The sequence below is a fragment of the Panicum virgatum genome, chromosome 9N, assembly GCF_016808335.1.
Source record: "Panicum virgatum strain AP13 chromosome 9N, P.virgatum_v5, whole genome shotgun sequence".
Taxonomy (NCBI): Eukaryota; Viridiplantae; Streptophyta; class Magnoliopsida; order Poales; family Poaceae; genus Panicum; species Panicum virgatum.
The window spans coordinates 1,597,966-1,622,107 of NC_053153.1; the positions used below are offsets into that span (position 1 = coordinate 1,597,966).

The window sequence follows — 24,142 nt, forward strand, 5'->3', positions numbered from 1 at the left end:
GTTTAAAAATCATAAATTTCATCACATCATATGTTTAAACATCAATTAAAAACACTAAATATAGACTTATTACAAAACTAATTTCATAAATCATGATTTAATCACTAGACAAATATATTAAACCTAATTAATTCATAATTTGATCACTAATTGCTACAGTAACCATTCGCTAATTATGCATTAATTATATTTAATAGATTCGTCTCGGGATTAAATCACGATTTATGAAATTAGTTTTGTAATAAGTCTATATTTAGTACTCCTAATTGACATCCGAACATTTGATGTTACAGCTAGCTACTTAAAAAACCAAAGGAGATTAGTTCAGTGCATCACCATCGCTGATATGGCTATTGAGTATTGACTCGATACAAGAACTGACGGCAAGAAATGGCTCCACGAGCAAGTCGTGCCACGCATGGCCACGGAACCATGTATCATGTATGCGTGATATTACACTGATAGTTGTGTGCATTTGTACAGCCAGCCTGGACAGGAACATACAATTACCTAAAAATCTAAAATGAAAAGAACATGACACAAGGAAGCAAAGGCAGGGATCAAAAAGGATTTGAGAACTTCCCGTCTCCTTATTGGAAAAAAATCTTCCTGTCTGACTTCTTGATCCCAGGAGTAGTTAGTTGCTTCAGTTTTGAAGTGAAACATCCTAAACATGTCCATGATGCACAGTTCTGTACTTCTGCGAGTGTTCTTCAACTATCTTTGGACAAGAAGGTTTGGTATCATACCAACATAGTCATCATTCGGTTCCCTTGCCTCTTCGGAAGTTACAAATGCTCAATTGAAACCTGAAGCAAAGATGATGATGATATGAGACCAAAAAGCTAAAAAAAATTCAGCATACGCAGAAAATGATGACCTAACACAACCTTATGTTCAGAAGCACCTACCAAAGAAAATGGCACAACTTGGAAGATGCCATCTCATGTCGAAAGAAGCCTTCCATACTCGCTCAACAAGATGGGAATGTCATCCATGCGCAACTGTGGTATATCAAATAAAACTAGTGATGAATGATAAGCACGGAGACAACAAAAAGAGAGACAGAGTATTGTATACAAATATTCTCAATTGATGGAAGGTGATCGTTTGTGGTGGATTACTGGGTCGTATCGTATGAACTTCTCTGAATACCTGTGAAGCACTTTTCAAATGGAAGAAACGTAGAGCTTCGGTTTCAGGAAATGCTGTCAATGGATTTCCCCTGTAGACGCAGCAAGAAATTGAGATCATGAAACAACAAACAACAACAACATAGCCTTTTTTCCCAAGCAAAAAATTGAGATCATGATCAGAGAAAAAAATATTGCTTATAAAACCTTTTGCTTTCAGTATAAACTTGATGATTAGGTAATGAAGAATTATCATGTTCAGGCATAACAAGCTCTGATCATGACCAAGCTACCTGGACATGCTAAATCACTAACAACCAACCAGAATCTGACAGAACATGACAGGGTTAATTTTGGACTGCTTTGCGCCTATCGACATCAAACAGGCCAGATGGCACGGAAATGTACCATAAGTTCCATGATAAATGTGTAAAGTTCACAGTTACTACTATTCGTCCAAAATACAAAATATGTGTTCATTTCTAGCAGTTCAGGTTATCACATGACATGAAAGAAAATAATTCATGGTCTGGAACAGAGCCGATGTTACAAAGGCATGAAAGTTTCTACCAGATTGCTTCTTGTTCGCGGAAAAGTGAACGGTTAAACAAGCAAATAACAGACATAGAGGGAAAACTGAAGATTGGAACCATACGAATAGCGCCGGAGGATGAGACGTTGATAGTCCCTCAGCAAAGGTCCTAGTTCGTGCAGTTGTAGTGAGCTTGCTGGAGAACTTTTCCAATGATCACGAAGTACCTTGGTATCACACACACAAAAAAGCCACAATTCTCTCAGATGCAGATGCAGGTGGGTTACAACAAAAGCAAGGCATTATTACCTGAATTGATGCCACCTGGTCACTGGCCGGAAGCGATTGACCAGCAAGCCTTGAGGACAACACCAAAAGTTCTTTATCATTGATTTCGTCAACAAAACTTGTTGAAACATCCTCAGAAAGTGGAATTCCCAGTCGTTTGGCCAATTCCGTTATTGGAGACCCCAGAGCTTGCGACTTCTGCAACCACCACATATTTTAGAAATCACAGACTTTTCTGTCACCTGAAACTTTCACAACAAACTCCCACACATGTACCTTTAAGTTGGATTGCTGGGCATCACCAGTGATAGTGGTAAGTTTGCTGTTTGAATCGATGTTAGGAGCTGAATCTCGTTTGGCAATAGGATCATCTGCACTAAAATAGCAAAATTTAGATTACCTCTCTTCATCAACCATCATAGTGTAACAACCAAGAGCATAAGGGAATCATAGTGTAACAACCAAGAGCATAAGGGAAAGCTTATAGATTTGTTTTAAATACAAATCGTTTCAGACAATTTGGTAAATGAACCTGCATAATAGGTAGGACAGTTTCCTAATATACATCCAGTTCCTTTTTCTTGTGATATTGCAAATCAAAAGAACTCCTTGACACTACTGAAACATGCATGAGGGTATGACTGCAGCAATATGGAGGGGCATTTGTGTTCTTGCCCCTACTTTACAGTGCAATTTTGATTTTACCCTCATTTTTCTTAACTTCGTAATTTTGTCCTTACTATTCACAAGTCAACACGATTTTGCCCCTAGTCAACCGTCAAAACAGGAGCAAAATTGCGTTGAATAGGGCAAAATCATGTTGACTTGTGAATAGCAAGGGCAAAATCACAAAGTTAAGGAAAACGAGGGTATAATTACAATTGCACTGCAAAGTAGGGGCAAGAACACCAATTTCTCCAATATGAATTGAAGAATATATGCCAAGTTTATGTCTTAGTACATTCTACACAACCTCAAGAGATCAATAAGCTGATACAGGAGTGATTTATTCTTTTTCAGACAAACATGAGATAACAATACCTTCAGGAACAAGCCACCACAGATCACCAAATGTATTCTTTCCATCAAAGCCACCAAATAAAAGAAATCGAGACCCTATTGAAGTCATGGAGTGGTATGCCCGAGGAGGAGGTGGTTCATTGCTTGTTGGTAGGCGCTTCCACTGGACAGAGACTGTGAAGGATCTAAGTATTAGACAACAATGAATATGTGATGTGAAATTCTGGTAAACTGCTGGTTGCTCGAAAGAAAATATAACTGGGAAAGGAATCAAAGAAAATGGTTGCAGAGTGACACTAGTTTGATGTTTGTAGTCTAGCAGTTTATTAGTCAGCTAGCTAGTGTGCCAACTGTACTAAAAAACAGGCTGACCCTTTTGAGCTGATGTATAAGAGGTTTTACCTAATTGGATATCTGCACAGTTAGATGCCAACCTGTGGTGTACAAGCATACCACATTTCTGGCACAAGGATACGTCATGTGCACATGCTGACTGAGCAAGTGCCATGTAAGGTGAGTCAGCAATAGAGAGAAAGCAATGGATCATCAAGATGATCCTAGTTGTCTATATTGTTTTCTGTATATTCACAATAACCTAATATAGTTGCCTTTGGGTTGACGGTGGTGAGATCAGTTGGCATCGCAATGAGCTTTTGGATTTGCAAGATTGGCCTCATAAGGCACATAGAATGTGCGGGCAAGTATCACATTAACCCCTATTACCTGCTTTATCAACTAATTTCAACGCAGGTAATACATATCTTCAAACTACATCTACAAAGATAACACAGGCAACGCATGCACAGACTTATCTGACATGAATTTTGTGTCTTCATAGTGATGATTGTTCACCATGATTGCCTCATGGTGATTTTGTACTTTACCAGTGATCACAAGTTAATCCAGATCTACAAGACTAGCTTCTCGAGTCTTCTTGATTAATGTTAGGATGTGATTCGACTTATCTGGCATGTATCAAGTTAAACCATAATAACTGGACTAGGTTTTCTACTCTTCTTGATTGATGCTAGAAATTAGAATTTGATTCAAAGTTGACTTGGTTTATCTTAATCACAAGGAAAATGAGTTGGCATAGCTAAGGCTCTCTTTCACATTGATATGACTTCTTAGAAGCGATTATTTATAGGATATAGTTAGCTGAAAGCTTCTTTTTTGGTTTTGTAATGACAAAATCTCAATGGTTGATTCTGTCTACAATTATATTGCATAACGCAGTCTAGAGCAACCAATAACTAGCGCGAAGCAACACATAGAATCAACCAGCATCACACCAGTTTCTTCTTAGTTTAGGCCTAAAAGTTTACCTGTGGAATCACATCTTATGTTTAATACTGGGAAATACATTTTGTAATTAAGAAATAAGAAACTTTGGCACTGAACAGAATTGTAAAGAATATATGTTGTGTTCAATGCACCACAAGAAAGACAATTTCCAGTTCAGCAGTCCCTATGCCAAAAAAAAAAAAATCACATCTTACCCCTGTCTAAAATAATGCATTCATTGTAGTACACGTCATATCTACTTAGCCAACCGCCAGTTCCATGTCCTCCAAATAGCAATAGCTGACAAGAAAGATCTATACATCTTCAGTTATGTGATTATGTATTGAAACCTTTGCATGGGAGAATGTGATAAGAAAATCCAACATAATCAAGCTTATAATTATATAGTCTATAGTCTAGGCCTGAGTGAAGCACAACTTGAGTGAGGTTGCAAAAGGGCTCCCAGCAAAGAACAAAGGCAGCTATTTTTTCACTAAATGATTAGACCCTTTCATGTATGCAGTTAATAACACGGAAGCAAGGATGTACCAAAAAAATTGCTCCCATGACCAAACTAGGTTGATAAATAATGTGTTGCACATGCTGATATCTAATAAGATCTAAAAACCAAAGAGAAATCCGCATAATATAATATCTGTTATTGAATTAACAGTATCAGGAAACCCATGGCCTCAATGAAAAGAGGGTTGGCACTCAAAAACAAAGTATGATGCACTCAGAATGATGAAGAAACTCTGAGAGGAAGTATGATGGGATCAAATTACATACATAAGGTCCACCAGATGTTATTGAATGGCCGCATCGTGGTGAGGGAGATTGCCCTGGAAGCTTCAATTGTGTCCAACCTGGTGTCTCATTGTCTTCCAAAATAGACAAAGTCAGGTTCATATTAACTGTTTACATCAACTGAGCAGTGCAATGTCATACTAATAACATACAAATGAATGGTGACTTAGATAATTTAACAGGAGAAACATTGACAATAATATTTGTCAACTACCACTAATCATCAAATAAATTAAGGGGGCATCTCAAATTCCATGACCTCCAGGAAACCAAGAGTGATAATACAGGGCAAGCAAGATGAGAAGTTATATGTATCTAAATTTTGGCCTAACACATTTAATAATTAAGAAAAGGCATATCCACAACCATTCAAACTGGCTAAATTCTAGGTGCACTGTTAGTGCTACTGGTGTCACCATCAACTGAGCTTAGCATATGCTGTACACAGCAGTAGCACTTAGGGACTTAAGAAAAGGATTTCGTTTATTCAAACAGATTTTACAAAAATAGGAGGTACCTTCTTCCGTAATTCCTTTTAAAGCCCATAAATCACCCATTATCGGCCCTGCTCCACCTGTGACAAATAAGATTTAAAGTAATTGGAAACAGGCTGTTGAGAGCCAATAGTTTATGAATTAACTATATAATCATTAGAAACCATCATCACATATTCACACATTAGTTAGCACTGTTAGATTTAGAAAACATTTAAAACAATCATAAAAAATTCAGTTTCACGTTTTGGATGTGGGAAGGAATGAGAAACATATTAGTTTGTTGCAGCTTAAGATGAAAAATAAACCGCAATCTTTGAGGAACCTAAAATTCAAACCAAGAAATATTAATCACCTCTGCCTCCAAATATAAGCAGTCTCTTCTCAATCATAGTTGCAGAATGCCCACATCTTGGAGGCGGCACGGATCCAGTAACTGCTAATTCTGTCCACTCCAGTGACACTATACAACAGAGAATGCAGGAAATAATCACACTGCATTTCCATTGCCATCCTGAAGAGAAATTCAATGCCTACTACAGATTGGATAAATCAGTTGCCTACTTGTGTCCATGATGTATACATCTGAAAGCCATTTTTTGCCATCCCAACCACCATACCTGAATAATTAAATATATGATGTTCGTCACAAGTGATGATATAGAAAGCATGATGGGGGCATGTGTATCAAATGATGCTTACATAACAATTTTTCTATTTCCTATGGCTGAAGCAGCAGCAAACTCCCGAGGTGACGGCAAATCACCAAAGCCAGTCATCTCTGACCACTGCCATAGGTCTGAATGCAAAGCAGCATCATGATTCACGACAGCACTTAGTGGTGGCAGAAAACCTCCAGAATAAGTGCAAACAGAACAAGAAAAGCTGATCATAGTAAGATGAAACATAGAGGCTTACCGGTGTCTAGCATCCAGAAATCACCTAAACTGTGAAACAAACACCGCATTGTAAGTAACAATAAAGGAAATTATTTCCGTTAAGCTTCCAAATCCAGCTAGATTGGCTATCTGGATTGCATACCGCTTGCCCCCAGAACGGCCACCAAATATGAACATGTTGCAGTCAATCACAACAGCTACATGAAACGCCCTTGGGCTCGGGCCTGCCTGCCCATCCGATCCATTAACGGTGCACTCAGGTGAGTACCATAGCTTATTCTCTGCGACATAAGTTGCATTCATAAGCTTTTAGGTAAACCTCTTTGGTCCTTCGAGTCCATATGATCCCTAAATAACAATAGCAAGAATCTAAATGCAATCTACGTTTCTCAATCGGATAACCCTTAGGTTGGGTTGCGGCGTGTGGAGATGTGCTCTGACGTGGGGAAGGCAAGGCAAGCGAACGTTTGGAAAATTGGAGGGAGACTTGACTACCGATGTCGTAGACGGAGACGTCAGAGAGGAAGCGTTTGTCGGCGAATCCGCCGAAGACGATCACCTTGGACTTGCCGATGCTCACCGCCGTGTGCCCGCTGCACGAGATCGCAAAAACTGTGAGGTTGTTGTAGGCGGGCAGGGTGGGATTTAAAATGGAAATCGAGACGGCAGCGACGAGGTGAGCTGGATACCTGCGGGGGGCGGGGCGGTCGCCCCCGAAGTCGGAGGAGTCGGCCCTCACCCAGTGCATCTGCTTCGGCTGCAGCAGCTGCATCCCTCCTCTCGTCTCCGCGCTCTTGCTCCCGTGAACCCGTCTACACGGCTCGTTTCGCCAGAGGAACTGAACCAGGTAGGAGGACGGATATCGCCTAACTGGCTGCCGGCCAAGGGCGGCGGCGGCAGCGAGTGGTGGCCGGGGAGGCTGGCAAGTGGGGGAGGGGATCGGGAGGAACAGATAAGTCAGAGCGGGAGGAGGACGGAAACACCCACGGCCCAAACGAAACGACCACGGCCCCGGAGACACGACTCCATTACCACGTCACTCGACCCACCTGTCAAGGACACGTGGCCGCGCACGTCAGCATCTGCCTCCGTCTCCCTTCCATTCTACGGCCACCTTGGCGGGGAGCGTTAAAAGCGTCGCCCGCGAGCGGCGCCAGCGTCGGCTCGCCGTCTGCCTCCAGATCTCGGCGCGAGTTCAGCCGCTGCAGATTTCCATTTCCACACGAAGAAGAAGGAGAGCCGGGATTCGGAGGACTAAACCCTAACCGCCATCTCGCGGCGGTGGTTCAGTGCCCGCGCGAGATCCGGGTGGAGATCTAGGGCGCGGCGCCGGCCATGGCGAGCTCCGGACTCGCCTACCCCGACCGCTTCTACGCCGCCGCGGCCTACGCCGGGTTCAGTCCCGGTGGAGCCACCTCCTCCGCAGCTATCTCCCGCTTCCAGAACGACGTCGCCCTCCTCCTCTACGGCCTGTACCAGCAGGTGACGCGCCGGCTGATGCTTTTGCTTATTTCAGCGATTAATTCGGAGTTGCGCTGAAAGGTTGCGTGGATCTAGCGTGAAATAAGTCTGAATTCGTGCTGGTTAGGTGTTGAATTGTGTCGTTAGTTTGCTTGTCCTCGTCGTTGAGATATTTGCTTTGTTGATCGCAATTCGGTTCGTGAATTTTGGTTTTTGTTTTGTACAGGCCACAGTTGGTCCGTGCAATGTGCCCAAACCAAGGGCGTGGAATCCCGTGGAGCAGAGCAAATGGACCAGGTTAGTTCCACTGGAAACTGCACTCAAATCCTGCTTCTCATTGTCACCGTAGAAGCCAACTTCTGCTTTACTTGTGACTTGAAATGTGACTAGAGTACTGGACGTCAGTAGACACGATTGAATAGTTCATTCTCATGTATTGTCAGCTTATGTATTTCGTAACCCAGAATTTGGAATGGGAATTTGTTCCTGGGCAGAAGTTAGCAAATGAGATGCCTATGCTACAATTACCACAGTATTCATGTAATTTAGACTGTGTAAGGGTCAACCTGGATAGCTGCTAGAGTGGGAAATACTCTGAAAATATCATTTAGTATTGAATTGCATGTCCTGAAAAAAAAATACCCGTTGCTTATATAGTTTGTGTTTATAGTTTTTTTTTATAACAAAGTTTGTGTTTATAGTTGGCATGGGCTTGGAAGCATGCCATCAGCAGAGGCGATGCGTCTTTTTGTCAAAATCTTGGAGGTATGAGTGATTACATGATATTGTTCAGTGTGTGCAGCTATGTAAATTTATCTGATAGATGTATTGGTATCATGGCAGGAGGAAGATCCTGGATGGTACTCTAGGGTCCCTGAGTTCAATTCTGAGCCTGTTGTAGATATCCAAATGCATGTAAGTCACTCTATTGACTATTGGTTGCTCTTTTTTCTGAATATTCAGAATTTATTTTGATCTCTGGTACTATTGGTTTTATCATTTAGTGCTCCATCTTCTCAATGTTTAACTCTGAACTGATTTAGTAAGTTTTTTTTCTCGAACAGCAGTTTTAGTAAGTTATCCATCTCTTTGCATTTTGTTAGAAACCAAAAGAAGAGCCACAGATTGTACCGGCTTCAACAAATGGAACATCAATTTCAGAACCAAAAATCATTTCTGAAAATGGAAGTTCTGTGGAAACACAGGACAAAGATGTTATTCTGGAAGGCCTTAGTACTGTTAGTTCTCATGACGAATGGACTCCATTATCTATCAGTGGTCATCATCCGAAGCCTCGTTATGAGGTGCGCCAGATATCTCCATTTCCTATTCGTTCATTTAATACTTCTATTTTTCTATTCTTTTATAGCACTAATAAGAATTTGTGTAACTGTAGCATGGAGCGACTGTGTTGCAAGATAAGATGTATATATTTGGTGGGAACCATAATGGGCGTTACCTTAGTGACCTTCAGGTACGCGCAACTGAATAAAACAACCCACAAGGCCATATCCATGCATTCTAAGTTATCAGCTATGGCTTTTAAGCATGTCTCCCATGTTGCATATGTTGTTTTACTGCTTTTGATCAAATCGGCCTTAAATAGGTCGTCTCATTTAATACACTCTGGAGTCATTGTCCATTTCTCTTCATGGATGTTCGAGAAAAAAAAATTCTCTTCATGGTTTCTAAACTTCACCTTTGTGAATCACTGTGATGTGATATGTGTTTCTTCCAACTATGTGAACCTTCTGTGTGCTTCCTTATGCCAAACTTGTTGGGCTTATAGATCATTTAAACTAGAAGCTAAAAAAATTCATTTACAGGCACTGGCAATCCAAATATCATCTGAAAGCTGCTAAATATTAAGTATCACTGGTCTAACAGATGTTTCTTTTTCACAATTTGTTACAAAATAGGCTTTGGATCTGAAGAGTTTGACTTGGTCAAAGATTGATGCCAAATTGCAAGCAGAATGTTCTGATTCAGCTAAAACCTCACAAATTGCTCCCTGTGCTGGTCATTCATTGGTACACTTCTGCCCAACTAGTTGGACTGTTGCAAAGTCATTTACCTGTAAAACTGTAGCTAATGCAGTTGGCTGTTATTCTGTACCATTTTGTAGATAACATGGGGCAACAAATTTTTCTCTATTGCCGGGCATACCAAAGATCCATCTGAAGGCATTACAGGTTTGCTAAAATTCAGCTTTAATCTTTTTTGATACTTTTCAATGTCTCATTGCATAATTTTTTTCCTATTGTTGTCACTTTACTTCTGGTGCTTTTATTCTAGTGAAGGAATTTGATCCGCATACTTGTACCTGGTCTATTGTCAGGACTTATGGAAAATCACCGGTAATAGATTTTCTTTAACCGTCTATTCTTATATTTGAGCATGTAGATTCTTTGTGTGCTTTGTTCAAGTAATTTCATTACATTGGTCTGTGTTTGACTTAAACATAGGGTCTGTATCGTGAAGCGATTGATAAAAAGTTCTGCATAATAGCAATTCTCAGTTGCTTACGTAAGTTTCACCTGCTGTAGGTTTCTCGTGGAGGTCAGACAGTGACTCTTGTTGGAACAACTCTAGTTTTGTTCGGTGGTGAAGATGCAAAACGGTGCCTCTTGAATGACTTGCACATTCTTGATCTTGAAACCATGACATGGGATGATGTGGATGCAATGTAAGCACAAGAATCGTGATTGCTCGTAGCACAGTTCACTTAGTGGGAAGAAAAGAAAAACATCATTGGTTTCATGTTTCTTTTCCAGTGCTTAAAATATTTTTTTTGGAAGCATCTAGTTTGGATTGCTGCACTGGTAGTCAAACATAATTGGTTTGTACAGTAACTTTCACGCTGTCAAGCATTCCCTTTTACTAATATAAAAGGGAAAAGGATTATAGATTGCATCGAGATCTTAAAAAACTTTTCATTTTTAGTTAAAGTGACCTTGTATTTACACTTTCATTATGAAGGTGCAAATGTGCCATACCCCCCACCCCCCAAAGGACATCGTGCACATGTTCTGAATCATAAGGCAATGGTCTTTTTCAGAGCCAACCTTTGTGTTACTGTGCTCTGAATTTAGCTCATCGTGGCTTTGTGTTTTAGAGGCACCCCTCCTTCTCCAAGATCAGATCATGCTGCTGCTTGCCATGCTGACCGCTATCTTTTAATATTTGGTGGGGGATCTCATGCAACATGTTTCAATGACCTACATGCCCTCGATTTGCAGACGGTACAAACTTAATCTTGCTGGAAGTCTGTAAAGGTTTGTGTCTTATATTTGACTACTAAATTTATTATTGGAACTGCAGATGGAGTGGTCAAGACCTAAACAACAAGGCCTGACTCCAAGCCCACGAGCTGGCCATGCTGGTGCTACTATCGGGGAGAATTGGTACATAGTTGGGGGTGGTAATAATAAAAGTGGTAAGTATGTAACAGCTTAACTTAGTATGTCAAAATGCTTCTAATAACTACAATGTGATCGGAGTTGATGTATGGGGTTCATTTGGATGTTACTGGTTATTTTTTTGGCTCGAGAGAATTTTCTCCAATCAGACCTCATTTGGATGTTTTGGGTTTCCAAAAGATACCAACATACCCGAACCAAGGCCCTTAATCCTGTTCCTTGCATTTTTTATGTTATCAAATGAGTAGTTAGCTCATACTTCTCTCTACAGGTGTGTCTGAGACTCTTGTTCTTAACATGTCGACCCTGACTTGGTCAGTTGTTAGCACTGTGGAAGGACGGGTTCCCCTTGCCAGTGAGGTATATCTCTTGAGCAGATATTTGGTGCGCAGGATTATTTTTATCTGGCTGCTAATAATTGAATTCGTTGTTATCCAGGGCATGACTTTAGTGCATAGCAATTACAACGGATATGATTATCTCATCTCTTTTGGAGGATACAATGGACGATACAGCAATGAGGTAACTTGCAACTTCCGTCAATGCTACAAACTATCACTTGTGTATGATTCAATGGACAATACGTGGAATTTACATCTACCAACACTTTTTCTGTATCATGAACAGGTTTACACTCTTAAACTTGGTCTCAAATCAGATTCCAAGTCAACTGTTGAAGAAGAAACCGTCTCAGACACTACATCTAGGGTAGTGGAACCAGAGGTTGAAACTTCTCAAGATGGAAAGATACGAAAGATTGCCATGGATAGCGCTGATTCAGACATGGTAATGTCCTGCTCCAGATATTTTGCCCTGTTAGCTAGAACTGTATGGTGCTTCCTATGTCGCCCTAGCCACTTCGATTGCTTTTTCATTTCCCCCCAAATCCATGTTCTTTTGTGTATGTATTGTAGGCAAATGGATCTCTAATTGAACTGGTTAGGTGCTCAGATCCTGGGTTCGACTCCCCGTGGGAGCAGGCTAGGGCTAAAAAAATCCCTTCGTCTGTCCCACACCAAAGCAGAGGTTAAGGCCTGGCCCAGGTCGTTGGTCATCTCACACGGGCTACTGTGCCACTGTGTAAGGGTGGGGTATGGGTTCGGGGGTTTTCTCGACCTGCGTGAAAAGGTCTTTTTCTTAGTAAAGTACCCGGGGGCTGTCTTGCCCTCCGCAGGTTGTATTTCTTTTTGTGTGTGGTATTGTAGAAATTAGGATTCATACCAGTTGAAATCCTGCAAACTGGACAGTGCGGCTAATTGTGTGGTTCTAGCACTTGTAACATAGATTGTGTCTGATACAGAATTCTTGATGGCGGTTGCCTACTAATGATTTGAGTTATTGAGGATACTCACACTTCCTTTTCTTTTATCTCTGTGCTGGGTTGTAGAAAAACAATTCTGATGAAGCAAGCGAACAACTTTTAGCAGCTCTCAAAGCTGAGAAAGAGGAACTAGAAGCGTTACTAAACAGGGAACAGCTGCAAACTGTACAACTTAAAGAAGAAATTGCTCATGTGGAGAACAGAAATGTGGAGCTCACAAAGGCAAGTGCTCTTTCTTTTAGTTGGGCGTCACTGGGTGTATTCTTTCAAAATCTAATGAACTTCCTCTTTATAAGTTAATGCGCATATTATGTAATACTATTACACTCTTTTAGGAACTACGTAGAAGTCTGAATTCTTCTTTTGAACTACTTTTTTACTAAATATATATGCATCTGCTTTTGAGGGGGAAATTGAACATTGCCCAGTCCATTCATTGCCACATTATACACAGTTTTATAATATTTTATCATGACATATTCAACAAAACTGGAGCAAAGTGACTTCTAAGTTAAAGATTTAGATAAGTGGTGTAAGACTAAAGCTGTACTTTTGTGCCTTTAATTGTTGTTTCTAATTTTGTATGCTGAAAAGGAAAGTTGAGCCACTGCTGTGTAAATTTTTCGTAGGCTGATTTTAGGGCCCTTTTTCTCATTTAAATTGTGTAGGAACTTCAAGCTGTCCGCGGCCAACTTGCTGCTGAGCAGTCAAGATGTTTCAAACTTGAGGTACAAATGAGTTGAATGATTGATGACCATAACCATTAATTAGCATAACAGATAAATACAATGATCTGATGACACCTAATTCTCCTTTCTGGAATGCCTCCTAGGTTGATGTTGCCGAACTACGACAGAAGCTTCAAAGCATGGATGCATTGGAAAAGGAGGTTGAGCTGCTTCGACGACAGAGAGCCGCGTCAGAGCAAGCAGCATTGGACGCAAAACAGAGGCAAAGTTCCGGCGGCATGTGGGGCTGGCTCGTTGGAACCCCTCCTGATAAATCTGAATCGTGATCGCTTTAGTTCATACAGGCCCTGATTATATATTTTACTTGTAACATTTATATACCCGTTGATATTTTTTACAGTTTTTATCGTCGTTTCTGGTATTCGTGTTCATTTTGACCACAGAAGAATAAGAAAATCATTAGTTTCGTCATCTGGTTTGGTGTATTGCAATCACTCAAATGTACCTGTAGATTATTCGTTCAACATTGTACACATCAATACAACATGTATGGTCATTCTTTTGACGTTACGGTTCAATATAGATTATTCGTTTCACTCGGCTGTTCGCACTAGTTGCTTGGGGTGGGTTTAGATCTCAAAATTTTACACCAAAAAACATCATATCGAATGTTTGGACACATGCATCGAGTATTAAATAAAATCTATTTATAAATTTTTTTTGCACTGATAGGTTGTAAATCTTGAGATGAATCTATTGAGCCTAATTAATTTATAATTTGCAATAGTGATGTTACAATAATCATCAGTTAATTATGGATTAATTAGGCTCATTAGATTCGTCTCGCGATTTATAATTTATCTGTGTAAAAAGTTTTGTAAATAAACTTTATTTAATACTCCAAATTAATAAAATTCTCTTTCAAAAATTTTTGGCATAGTGATCTAAACACACCCTTGATATTCCCGCGTGCATATTCACTTGTTTCTATGTAACTGTTGTACCTTGCTTTGTACGAACTGCAATAACCACTTCTAAATTATCGCTTATGAATCAGCACTGATGGTTGTTGTTGTTGTTAATCAGCACTGATGGTGCAACGCCACAGCTAGCACTAGCAGCCCTTGACCATAACATACATAATTCCAGATAGAGTATTCACATAATGAGATAATTTAATCTTATTATGAACTTGTGGGCATATGAGACATAGACGCTTATCATGATGGCATCCACTTATTTCTTGTCTGGGATCTTCAACAATTCGTCCAGAACATGGACGCTTATCATGATGGCATCCACTTATTTCTTGTCTGGGATCTTCTTCAACAATTCGTCCAGAACCTCGAACAGATCCGCAACAAGTCCATAATCTGCAACCTGGGCCAGCGCCATTGCAGTTGGCTCAGAATTCTCTCTTAGTAATTATTTATACTTGTGGGAGATTATTTTATTAAATGTGAGAAGGAACCTGAAATATGGGGGCATCAGCATCTTTATTAACAGCCACAATAACCTTTGAATCTCTCATTCCCGCCAAGTGCTGTATAGCTCCAGAAACTCCAAAAGCCATATAGAGCTCCGGTGCAACAATTTTCCCTGTCTGACCAACCTGAGGACAAAAAGACATCGTAAAAATAAAAGGAGTGAGCCATGAATTAAATGGCTGTTCATAAGAGAAGGCAGCAATGAACTAGAAAAATTACAGGATGTTGATCATGGTGGTAATGCCAGTAGCTTAATAGCAGCATTTGCAACTATATATTAGCACGATGATTCATAACACATTTAGTAATTTCCTATGGCGTGGTATTGCAAATGATAGACTTGCAGTGCTTACCTGAAGGTCGTTTGGAACATAACCTGCATCAACAGCAGCCCTAGTCGCACCCACTACAGAAGACAAATCCAATCAGTCCGAAAATTGCTGTCTGCAGCAGAACGAATTTGGCACGAGGCCTTGGTAAAATGTCAACACTAGTGATTTCAGTGCCACCAAGAAACATTAAGTGTATGGACAAGCAAGGAAAAAATCCAGATAAAAGCTCAAACCTGCTGCACCAAGTTTCTCAGCAAGCTGCTCCAGCAATTTAAAATTTTCGGAACTCTTTAAACCTCTGCCTCCAGTGACTACAACACGTGCGTTTGCAAGATCAGGTCGCTCCGTGTCTTGGGATGTCAGATTCACCCATGTAGATTTCCCTATGGTACCTATGCATCAGATAAGGTACTTTTAGTTATGCACCAAGATTTTATATCAGTAAAGTGCAAGTATAGGACCAAGATATCTAGTGAGTTTTTATGCTGCAATCTGTTTGAACTTTACAAAAATTAAGGAAGTGAAATGAAAATGATTCTATTGATCCTCATTTACAACTAGAGTTTAATTGCATAAGTGAGAACATTACTAGAGCAACACAAAACGAATAAGAACAATTATGAAGGATTGTTGATTGTTAACAGAAGAATGTGATGAAGGAACCAAACAAACCTTCACTGAGGAAAGAGAGATCAACCTGGGTGATTGGCGCAGCCTTTGTTTCAGACATAGCCTCAGTAGTTGGAGAAAATGAAGTTGATCTAATACTCATCATGCAAGGATCCTCTCCAGTATATTTCACAGTACAAAGTGCATTTCCAGCATAAATTGGCCTGTATTCAGAAGCACACAGTAATTATAGCATGAACCGGTGGATGCCATATAACATCGCGCTCTATGCTAAAGCATGAAGCCCCCCAAAGAAAGAAAACATCACAAAAGGGAGCTAGGGACTCGTGTGAATGGCTGAATGAGACCATAGACCATAAATGACTTCACTCTTCAGGTTTATATTTTTTTACTCCCATAAACTAAAACAAATTAGCATAAAGTGTGACAAAGCAGGTTGGTAATGAGCAACGCAGTGCCACAGATCTCTAACTCTAAGCCATAACTTAAGATTCAGTAACTATCAAGAAGGGGGCATTCGATAATTTGTCACCATTAATATTGGCAGTTACAGTAACTCGTCTGGGGACATGCAGATGAGCACACAAATACTCCCTCCATCCCAAAAGGATTGCAACTCTTGCTTCCCAAGGAGGCAAACAATTTCAAGTTTGACTAAATTTATATAAAATAGTACAATAAGTATCATTAGATTAATTATGGAATATATTTTCATACTAAACATATTTGGAGACACAAATGATAGTATTTTTGTATAAATTTGGTCAGACTCGAAATTGTTTGACTCCTTAGGAAGCAAGAGTTGCATTCTTTTTAGACGGAGGAAGTAGGAGCTTACGAATTGAGATTTATGGACTGTTTTCCAAGGCATGAAAATGGGGTCAAGTACACTAAAACGCACAAAATGGATCAATCCAAACTCCAAAACCACATGTACACATGAAATGAAAACCTTGACCAGAATGCTAGAGGGACAAATATTGTTTCAGGATCCCACTCCCCACATGATGAGTATAATGCTAAAAGGAGCAGTAAGCAGCAGAATATCAAACCTCACAAAGACTCGTGGCTCCTTTATTGCAGTGACATCGGTAACAGGGGATACATCAAGAAGAGCTGCAGCACGTGGAAGCAAATTCTTCCCGAATGACGTCGATGAAGCTATAACATGAGAGTAGCCTCCTTTCTGCTGAACAGAATGGAGTAGCTCGGCCCATGGTTCAGCCAAAGGATGTGCCAAGGCTTCTGAATCGGCAACAAGCACCTGCAGTGCTAAAAACCAACTGATAAGCAGAGGAGTCCGCAGAACAATGCTTCTATTTCTCTTCTAGTTTTCACCTTGCTCATGGGAAGCATTGAAGGGGTAAAATTGGGATCAGTACATGATTACTGGACTGGACAGAATTGGGGAACAGCATTACAGCAGCACAATACCTCAGAAACCAATCGATGACTGGACGCAGCATGATCGGCAGCCTTGTGAAGCGCAGGCCCGGATCCACCCAACAGAACGGAAATTTTGTTCTCTTCTGCAATGGCCTCCGCAGCGGCCAATGCGCTCAGGGACGACGGCTTTACGAACCCACCTTCGTGTTCCGCCACGACCAGCGTGCTCGCCTAGATCGACACAGACACAAACATAAATAAGCACTAACCTGTGGAGAGCGAAATCGAAGGCGCTCGCACGCGCAACAACTTTCCCCAGGTTGCTTGATCCGCGGCTAAAAACTATCAGCAGGGATTCGATTCCCAGGAGATCGATAAACGGAGCGGGGCAAGTGATTAGTGCGGCGCAAACTCATCTAAGTTCTCGCGGAACAAAACACAATCCTGAATGCGGAGCCCATGCGAGGTGAACTGAAGTGTATGCGAGGAGGAAGCTAACTCACGAATCTGCGGAGCGACTGGGCGAGGAGACGCGAGCTGCAGCAGAAGCCGCTGCCGCTTCCGTGTCCGCTTCCCCTCCGCAGCGCGCCCACCACCATCGCCGCCATCTCTCTCTCTCTCTCTCTCTCTCTCTCTCTCTCTCTCTCTCTCAAAATTCGGAAGGAAGGGCTCTGCTCCAGAAAAAGGCAGCAGGAAACGAGCAAGAGTGGGGAGAGACGACACGGAATTGGATGGATGGGTCGTTGGAGCAGCTGCACGTGTGCCCACGTCTTGGTGCTTATCACCAAGCCCAGCATTTGCCCGGATCCCATTTGCCTAAGCCCACGACGAAATAGATACTGGGCTGGCCTACTCCTCTTCCCTATGGGCCAGACCAGGGAGCTATATATGGGGTGAATCCTATACATCTTCCAGAAAAAATTTTCTTTCCCACCTTCTAGTATTTGAGATTCATGCACATGTTGTGGTCCGTCTGATTTGAAGCCCAGCCATTTTCTTCCTTCTACTGTCCGTCGCCGCCTCCTCCGTTTGCTCCCTTCATCCCTGCGCCCTCCACCCCTGCGCCGCTGCTTAGCCCGCCGTCGTGTGGCCTGCCCCTGCGCCGACGCCTACTACCCACGCCCCGCGTGTGCGCCGCCGCGCACACCGCCACCATCGCTGGAGAAAAAGAGGAAAAAGCTATTTCAAAAAATGTTGGTATAGAATTTGGAAAATGTTGCATCCATTTTTTGAAATGTTGAAACAGGTTGTGAGAAATGTTGATGTTAGTATTTGTTTCAACATGTTGATGTATTTATGAAAAATGTTGAATCTGCTATTTTTCAATGTCGATCTATATTTTTTAAAGTTGAATCTAAACTTTTAAAAATGTTGCATCTAAATGGGTCTAATGGGTTTTAAAGTTATGTTGCTTAACCGTCTTCTACGAAATGTATAGGAGCCCCCATACATGCAAGTCAAATCATTACCTAGGTAGGGTCCCGTCTATTTCCATGGGGCTAAAGTTTAGCCCACCACTTTTAGCCTCTGGTGAACTAAATAGTTGGCTAAAATTGGAGGGCTAACTTTCGCCCTCACTAGTTCTTTGGCCCCTCCAAAGTAGGGTAAAAGAGGTTAAAAGTGCTCCTCTCCTTCAAAAGGCAGGCAGTACCTTTCTCCGCCCCACTATCCCCTCTGCTGCCCCACCCGCACGCACCGCCGTCATGCCGACCCACTGTCGTCACGTGCCTCTGCTTCTCATTCCCACCCCCCCCCCCCCCCCCCGCCGGCACCGCCATCGTCCTATGTAGCTCTCCCGAGCACATTCCTCACCGCCACTGCGAATTAGAAACATTTATCAGGAATTCATGGCACTAGTGGCAATAGAAGACGCCACCAGCAGAAGCAGTTGCAGTGAGATAGAGCACAAGTGGGGGATGTAGAATTGGCTTACTCACTGCCTGCTGACGAAGGCTAGGGTGTGGGAACGACCGCAGCTGCGGTAGAGGAGCAAGTCGAGGAGGTGTCAAGGGCGTGGGTAGGTGACAAAGTCCACATCTTCTGGGTTTGATTGGGGTTGCAAGTTGGTGTCGTCGCTGAGCGGCCCAGCCGGCTTCCGCTCCCGCGCCTCGAGCTCTCACCGTGGGTCGGCCTCCTCTGCTCGCCTCGAACTCCCACATCAGTCGGCTACCTCAACCCACAATTTGAGCTCTTGACGCTAGCCGGTCGCCTTCGTCTTGCCTTGACCTCCCGTGTCAGCCAGCCATGTGGAGCTCTCGCGCCTCTGGCCCACAAAGAGGTCCCACGCCGACTGCCGCCTCCGCTCCTACTACCGGCCGCCCACCTCCTCACAACCATCATAAGCTCCCACCGCTGGTAGTGGAGGAGGTAGCGGTGGGGTTGTGGCAGGGGAAGAGGGAGGGAAGGGTGTGCCAGGGGAATAGGGGGGGGGGGTGCCGCGGTGGGTGAGAAGGGCACTGGGGCATCATTAATAAGGGGTAGAGATATGTCTTTATATACTATTAGGCTAAACTTTAGTTCATGAAAACGAACGGCAAAAGGGGCTAAACTTTAGCCCTCCTTGTAATGGTAGCCCAAGGGAACCAAACATGGCTTAATTCACTCCAATAATGAGGGATAGCTAGGTAAATTACCTTAAGCGCTAATATGTCCTAGAATTCTTAAAAAACTTTGTTTTTTTGGACGGTGGCAGTATGAAATTAGTTAAAATATCATAGCTATTGTTACTGTAATACCTTTTTAGCTTTCTCATTATTAGTTAGTTAATCAAAATATAGTTATATAACTTATCCATTTACATATTATTAGGATCATTTTATTAAATATTATAAAAAAATTATGAGAACAAGAGTTACATGAACTCACTTGCGTGGCTCTTCTGTTTTTTTCTTCTTATATTAGAAATGCCATCCAGATGGTTTTGCATGCAAAAAGGTAGGTACACCTATCAGCAAGCTAAAAAGATCTTACATATTATTAGGATCATTTTATTAAATATTATAAAAAAATTTGAGAACAAGAGTTACGTGAACTCACTCGTGCGTGGCTCTTCTGTTTTTTCTTCTTCTTATATTAGAAATGCCATCCAGATGGTTTTGCATGCAAAAAGGTAGGTACACCTATCCGGCTATATCATTTCCCTAGCAAAAACCATTATGGGCTTGCATTTTCCAATTTGTGTCTTTTACGTCATTGAAGGCTAATTATATTTGGTTTGGGGCTCCAATTTGAGTCTTTTTGCATCATTGATTGAAATTCGATCGAAATGAAGCTAGCTAGAAGGCTTTCATGGAGGACAGCCGAGATGCGAGGTCCACCTCGTATAGTCGTATGGGACGCCTGTGAGCTCATCGACATCGAGAGTTTGAAAAGTCTTGCTCTTCGTCTCCATATCGATCCCATAGAGGAGCTGATCAACACCCAATAATCGTAACAACACAACGCCGCTCCTCTGCTCGCCGAAGCTGGCCAGTTTAATGCCGCGCTCCTCCTCCCACGGCCCCAGCACCAACGTCGCCTCCATCTCCATGTCTACCACCGCGTGCCGCGCCCAGGAGCCTCCTGTTGACAGCACCCAAATGGACACTAGGAGCTGGTCGACGGCGATGAAGCTCAGCTTCCCGTCCGGCGACGACGCCAGTTTGGACCCAGACGACGACGACCCCTCCAAGTTGGGGAGATCGATGGAGCCCACCGTCGCTGTGTTCACGTCGTAGGTCAGGATGTACTCGCCGGCGGCGTCGGTTTTGAGGAAACTGTCGCCGATGTGCATTAGCCAGTGGACAACGCCGCCGAGGACGACGGCGGGGTCGTTGTAGCTATCCAGGCGCATGCACCACCACGGGCATTCATGGTCGGCGGTCTTGACGGGACCCCACTGGCCGCCGCCGGCGTCCGATGACGACACGGTCTGCACCCTGATGCGCGACGAGCAGTCCAGGTTCTTGGTCATATCCGCCGCGAGGAGCATCAAGGGGCAGGCGATGCCGTCGGCGGCGGTGAGCAGGACGTAGTTGGTGACCACGGTGACGTAGCCGAGTAGCCTGTGGTAGGGGTCCCGCCCGATGTCCGGCGGGACGGGCAAGAAAGTGCGACCGTTAGTCTAGGGGTCCTACACGCACAGGTCCGCCCGGCGCTCCGACCTCCGCCGCCTGTTCATCTCGCGGCGCTCCAGGACGACGAGCCCGCGGCGCGACGTCAGGGGCCTGTATGTACTGCTCGAGGAGCCCGGCGGCGCTGCGCGACACGAAGGGCGCCAGGTGCGACATCATGAAGGTCCAGTTGGGTATCGTGAGCGGGTGCATGAAGGAGGTCTCGCCGAGGACGCCGAGGATACTGGAGGGCACGACGCCGCCGGGCCCACGGGAGACGCGGCGGAGGAAGTCGGGGCTCAGAGCCGCGCCGGAGCAGCTTGCATGTGGCGGCGCACCGGAAGATGGTGACCGCATCGGAGCGTGCGGCGATCTCGAGCGGGAGATTCGCCGGAAGCACCGGAGTCGGTGACGGCGCCGTCGCGGCCGCGCGCCGCGGCGCGCACGTTCGGAGGCGTTTGCGCGGCGGCATCGCGGGTCGCTCGGTTTCGAATTACTACCCTAATCGCGCGTCGCGGAGTATATATATAGGAGTATGTGATCAACACGCGATGCGCAGATGCGACTCCGAGCAGGATACGTTTTCTTTTCTCGGAAGATATCCGAGCAGGATACGGATAGGGGAACAGTTCGAACTCATTCGAGGAGCCCCTCCTACTGTGCTTTAATTGAAAGATTAAGGGAAAGTGCACAAATCAAAACAAAAATACAAAAACGGTGGGGCAAAAAGGAAAAAAAGGGCAGTGGCAGATTATATATCAATGGAAAAGGACTCGAGATAAATACCATGTTGGTTTGAGATGCAAGTTGGGAAAAACCCGCCATCATCTCGGGAGCTTTTTGGAACTTGCAAGCCCAGCATTTACCGACGAGAACTACTGGGCTTGGCTACTTCTGTTTCCATATGGGCCGGACCGTGTCGTACATTTCGCCTGCACAACCACCATCCTTATTTTTCCCTTATATATATCCAATCCAGTTCGAAGGTCTCTATCGGTGTTCTTGTACTATGGGCGACTGATATTTGTGATCAGAACGCATGTATGTTACCATGTTTGTTTCCAAATTTTTTTAAGATTTTCCGTTACATTAAATTTTTGGACACATGTTTGGAGCATTAAATGTAGTTTAAAATATAACCAATTGTATAATTTAGTTGTAAATGATAAGATGAATCTTTTAAATCGAATTAGTTCATAATTGAACACTACTTACCAAATAAAAATAAAAATACTACAGTAGCCGAACCCAAAAAAAAAATCACGAACTAAACAAGCCCAGCTCACTCACGTCTCCCCAACCAACCCTCACCAGCTTAGGCAACAATCTAGCGTTTTGTTTCGCCACTCAAGGCAGTCAAGTGTGAAGGTGATGGCTCACTCACCGCTTAACTGCGATAGTGCGATTGGTGTTACGGTACACCACCCTTTCCAATCCAAACACCACAAAACAGATGGCACCTGTCCTAATTTCTTGTAATCTCATTTATTTCCGAAACCGATTTTTTATTTTTGCAGTATTTTTTAAAATAATAATAATAATATGTTTTTAAGGAAGCACAGCACCTGACTACCTGTGGAAACGGGGGACTTCGAGGTTTGAGCGAGAGTGATTGGTTGGCGGGGCCCGCGGGGCGCAAAAGACGGGAGGCCTGGTCAGGCGGCGGGCCCCGCGACAGCGACGGGCACCACCACTAGGCTGCTGGCTGTTGCGCTGTGCGGACGTCCCGCGCCAGCTGGCCACCTGCATGGTGGACAGCACGGCTGGGCCGTCAATAATTCCGGCCCCACCCCACCTCGGCTGCTCAGGCGAGGGGCCATGGCATTATTCGCGCCTCCACATGGCGGCCGAATACACCTCCCCTTTAAACATATAAACATATGTATGAAACACTAAATATAATTAAATAATAAAACTAATTACACAGTTTGAATATACATGACGAGACGAATCTTTTAAATTTAATTAGTGTATGATTAGCCATAAGTGCTACAGTACCCACATGTGCTAATGACGCGGTCAAAGGCCTCAAAAAATTCGTCTCGTGGTTTCCAAGTGAGTTCTGAAATTAGTTTTTTAATTAGTGTCCGAAAAACCCTCCCGACATCTGATCAAACAATCGATATGATCTTTGATCCAAAAATTTTCACTAACTAAACACTGCCCTATATGGAATTACTTTATGAGCCAAAGCGCCACACTAAACCCCAGATGGAGGGGCATCAGTGTCCACATCTTTTCTAATCGAATGGAATCCATGGCTGGTTTTCACCCGGCATCGCGCAGTGGAAAATCTTCAGCATTACGTTTGGTGGATCCTCGCGGTGAATTGTGCTCACAAGCTTTTGTATTTGACACTCCATTCGCAGCTCAAAAATCAAATAGTTATGAATTCAGAACACGTATAAGTGGACTGTAAAATGGTGCCGAGAGATTTGCCTTTCACACCATCTGATACATGGTATTCAGAAACTATCAGAGGTAATCATCAACAATGTTTGTTGGAGACCATGTCTTTCAAGTCCCATACATAAAACAGGAATGAATGGCTCCACGGAGAGCAGTTAAGATTCTCCAATTTCTCCTGACGCCATTTGAAACAAAATAATCCAAAACCAACTAGTCAAATACTTAAATCAGACTGGAGCACTCCGACTTGAACTCTTGCATTATTGTTTTCCCCATTATGTTAAACAGCTTGTTACCAAGGGACAATTGATCACCACACCACTGTTTTAATCAATCAATGCCATGACAGTGACAACCAACCAGCTCACCGGCTTCGAATTCGCGTCTCCTTTCGGAACCCGATTCCGGCCACACCAGACCAGCTCGCAAGTGGCGATGTGGCATGCCCTCCCTTATCAAA

General features: G+C 43.2%; 3 protein-coding genes across 4 annotated transcripts; 1 reads left to right on the forward strand and 2 right to left on the reverse strand.

Annotated features, from left to right (window-relative positions):
* Positions 1–319: 319 nt before the first annotated feature.
* LOC120693414 (protein GLUTELIN PRECURSOR ACCUMULATION 3) lies at positions 320–7,457 on the reverse strand. The gene is made up of 17 exons (XM_039976837.1): positions 7,147–7,457; positions 6,953–7,050; positions 6,600–6,738; positions 6,477–6,505; positions 6,261–6,357; positions 6,123–6,178; positions 5,914–6,021; positions 5,582–5,638; positions 5,047–5,138; positions 4,473–4,557; positions 2,995–3,147; positions 2,230–2,324; positions 1,975–2,151; positions 1,789–1,892; positions 1,156–1,225; positions 912–1,004; positions 320–809 (listed from the first exon to the last, which is right to left on the reverse strand). The coding sequence occupies exons 1-16, from the start codon at positions 7,227–7,229 to the stop codon at positions 945–947; spliced, it is 1,503 nt and encodes a 500-aa protein (XP_039832771.1). The 5' UTR covers positions 7,230–7,457; the 3' UTR covers positions 320–809; positions 912–944.
* On the forward strand, positions 7,439–13,943 carry LOC120693413 (acyl-CoA-binding domain-containing protein 6-like). The gene is made up of 18 exons (XM_039976836.1): positions 7,439–7,939; positions 8,145–8,215; positions 8,620–8,683; positions 8,762–8,833; positions 9,022–9,222; positions 9,315–9,392; positions 9,838–9,948; positions 10,044–10,110; positions 10,214–10,275; positions 10,465–10,604; positions 11,034–11,160; positions 11,240–11,354; positions 11,609–11,697; positions 11,776–11,859; positions 11,965–12,123; positions 12,725–12,880; positions 13,327–13,386; positions 13,491–13,943. The coding sequence occupies exons 1-18, from the start codon at positions 7,793–7,795 to the stop codon at positions 13,671–13,673; spliced, it is 1,986 nt and encodes a 661-aa protein (XP_039832770.1). The 5' UTR covers positions 7,439–7,792; the 3' UTR covers positions 13,674–13,943.
* Positions 13,944–14,359: 416 nt separating this feature from the next.
* LOC120691952 (electron transfer flavoprotein subunit alpha, mitochondrial) lies at positions 14,360–17,879 on the reverse strand. 2 transcript variants are annotated; one of them, XM_039975157.1, is made up of 8 exons: positions 17,686–17,879; positions 17,231–17,413; positions 16,849–17,060; positions 15,839–15,999; positions 15,400–15,558; positions 15,188–15,240; positions 14,819–14,959; positions 14,360–14,720 (listed from the first exon to the last, which is right to left on the reverse strand). In XM_039975157.1, exons 1-8 carry the CDS (start codon positions 17,788–17,790, stop codon positions 14,673–14,675), a joined length of 1,062 nt encoding a protein of 353 aa, XP_039831091.1. In that variant the 5' UTR covers positions 17,791–17,879; the 3' UTR covers positions 14,360–14,672. The 2 variants fall into 2 exon arrangements, with proteins under 2 accessions (XP_039831091.1, XP_039831090.1); XM_039975156.1 differs by having other exon boundaries at positions 14,360–14,727.
* Between the last annotated feature and the right edge of the window lie 6,263 nt (positions 17,880–24,142).

Excerpts from the sequence above, each read along its gene's own strand:
- LOC120693413 (XM_039976836.1), top strand. The coding sequence starts at position 7,793 with ATGGCGAGCTCCGGACTCGCCTACCCCGACCGCTTCTACGCCGCCGCG. Across the intron at positions 9,393-9,837 it reads GTTACCTTAGTGACCTTCAG|GCTTTGGATCTGAAGAGTTT; the intron begins GTACGCGCAACT and ends GTTACAAAATAG. Across the intron at positions 11,698-11,775 it reads GGGTTCCCCTTGCCAGTGAG|GGCATGACTTTAGTGCATAG; the intron begins GTATATCTCTTG and ends GTTGTTATCCAG.
- LOC120691952 (XM_039975156.1), bottom strand. The coding sequence starts at position 17,790 with ATGGCGGCGATGGTGGTGGGCGCGCTGCGGAGGGGAAGCGGACACGGA. Across the intron at positions 15,559-15,838 it reads TCTCTCTTTCCTCAGTGAAG|GTACCATAGGGAAATCTACA; the intron begins GTTTGTTTGGTT and ends TCTGATGCATAG. Across the intron at positions 14,728-14,818 it reads CTGATGCCCCCATATTTCAG|GTTGCAGATTATGGACTTGT; the intron begins GTTCCTTCTCAC and ends GCGCTGGCCCAG.
- LOC120693414 (XM_039976837.1), bottom strand. The coding sequence starts at position 7,229 with ATGCAGCTGCTGCAGCCGAAGCAGATGCACTGGGTGAGGGCCGACTCC. Across the intron at positions 6,358-6,476 it reads TTTCTGGATGCTAGACACCG|ACCTATGGCAGTGGTCAGAG; the intron begins GTAAGCCTCTAT and ends CTTTGCATTCAG. Across the intron at positions 1,226-1,788 it reads CTCATCCTCCGGCGCTATTC|GGGAAATCCATTGACAGCAT; the intron begins GTATGGTTCCAA and ends CTGCGTCTACAG.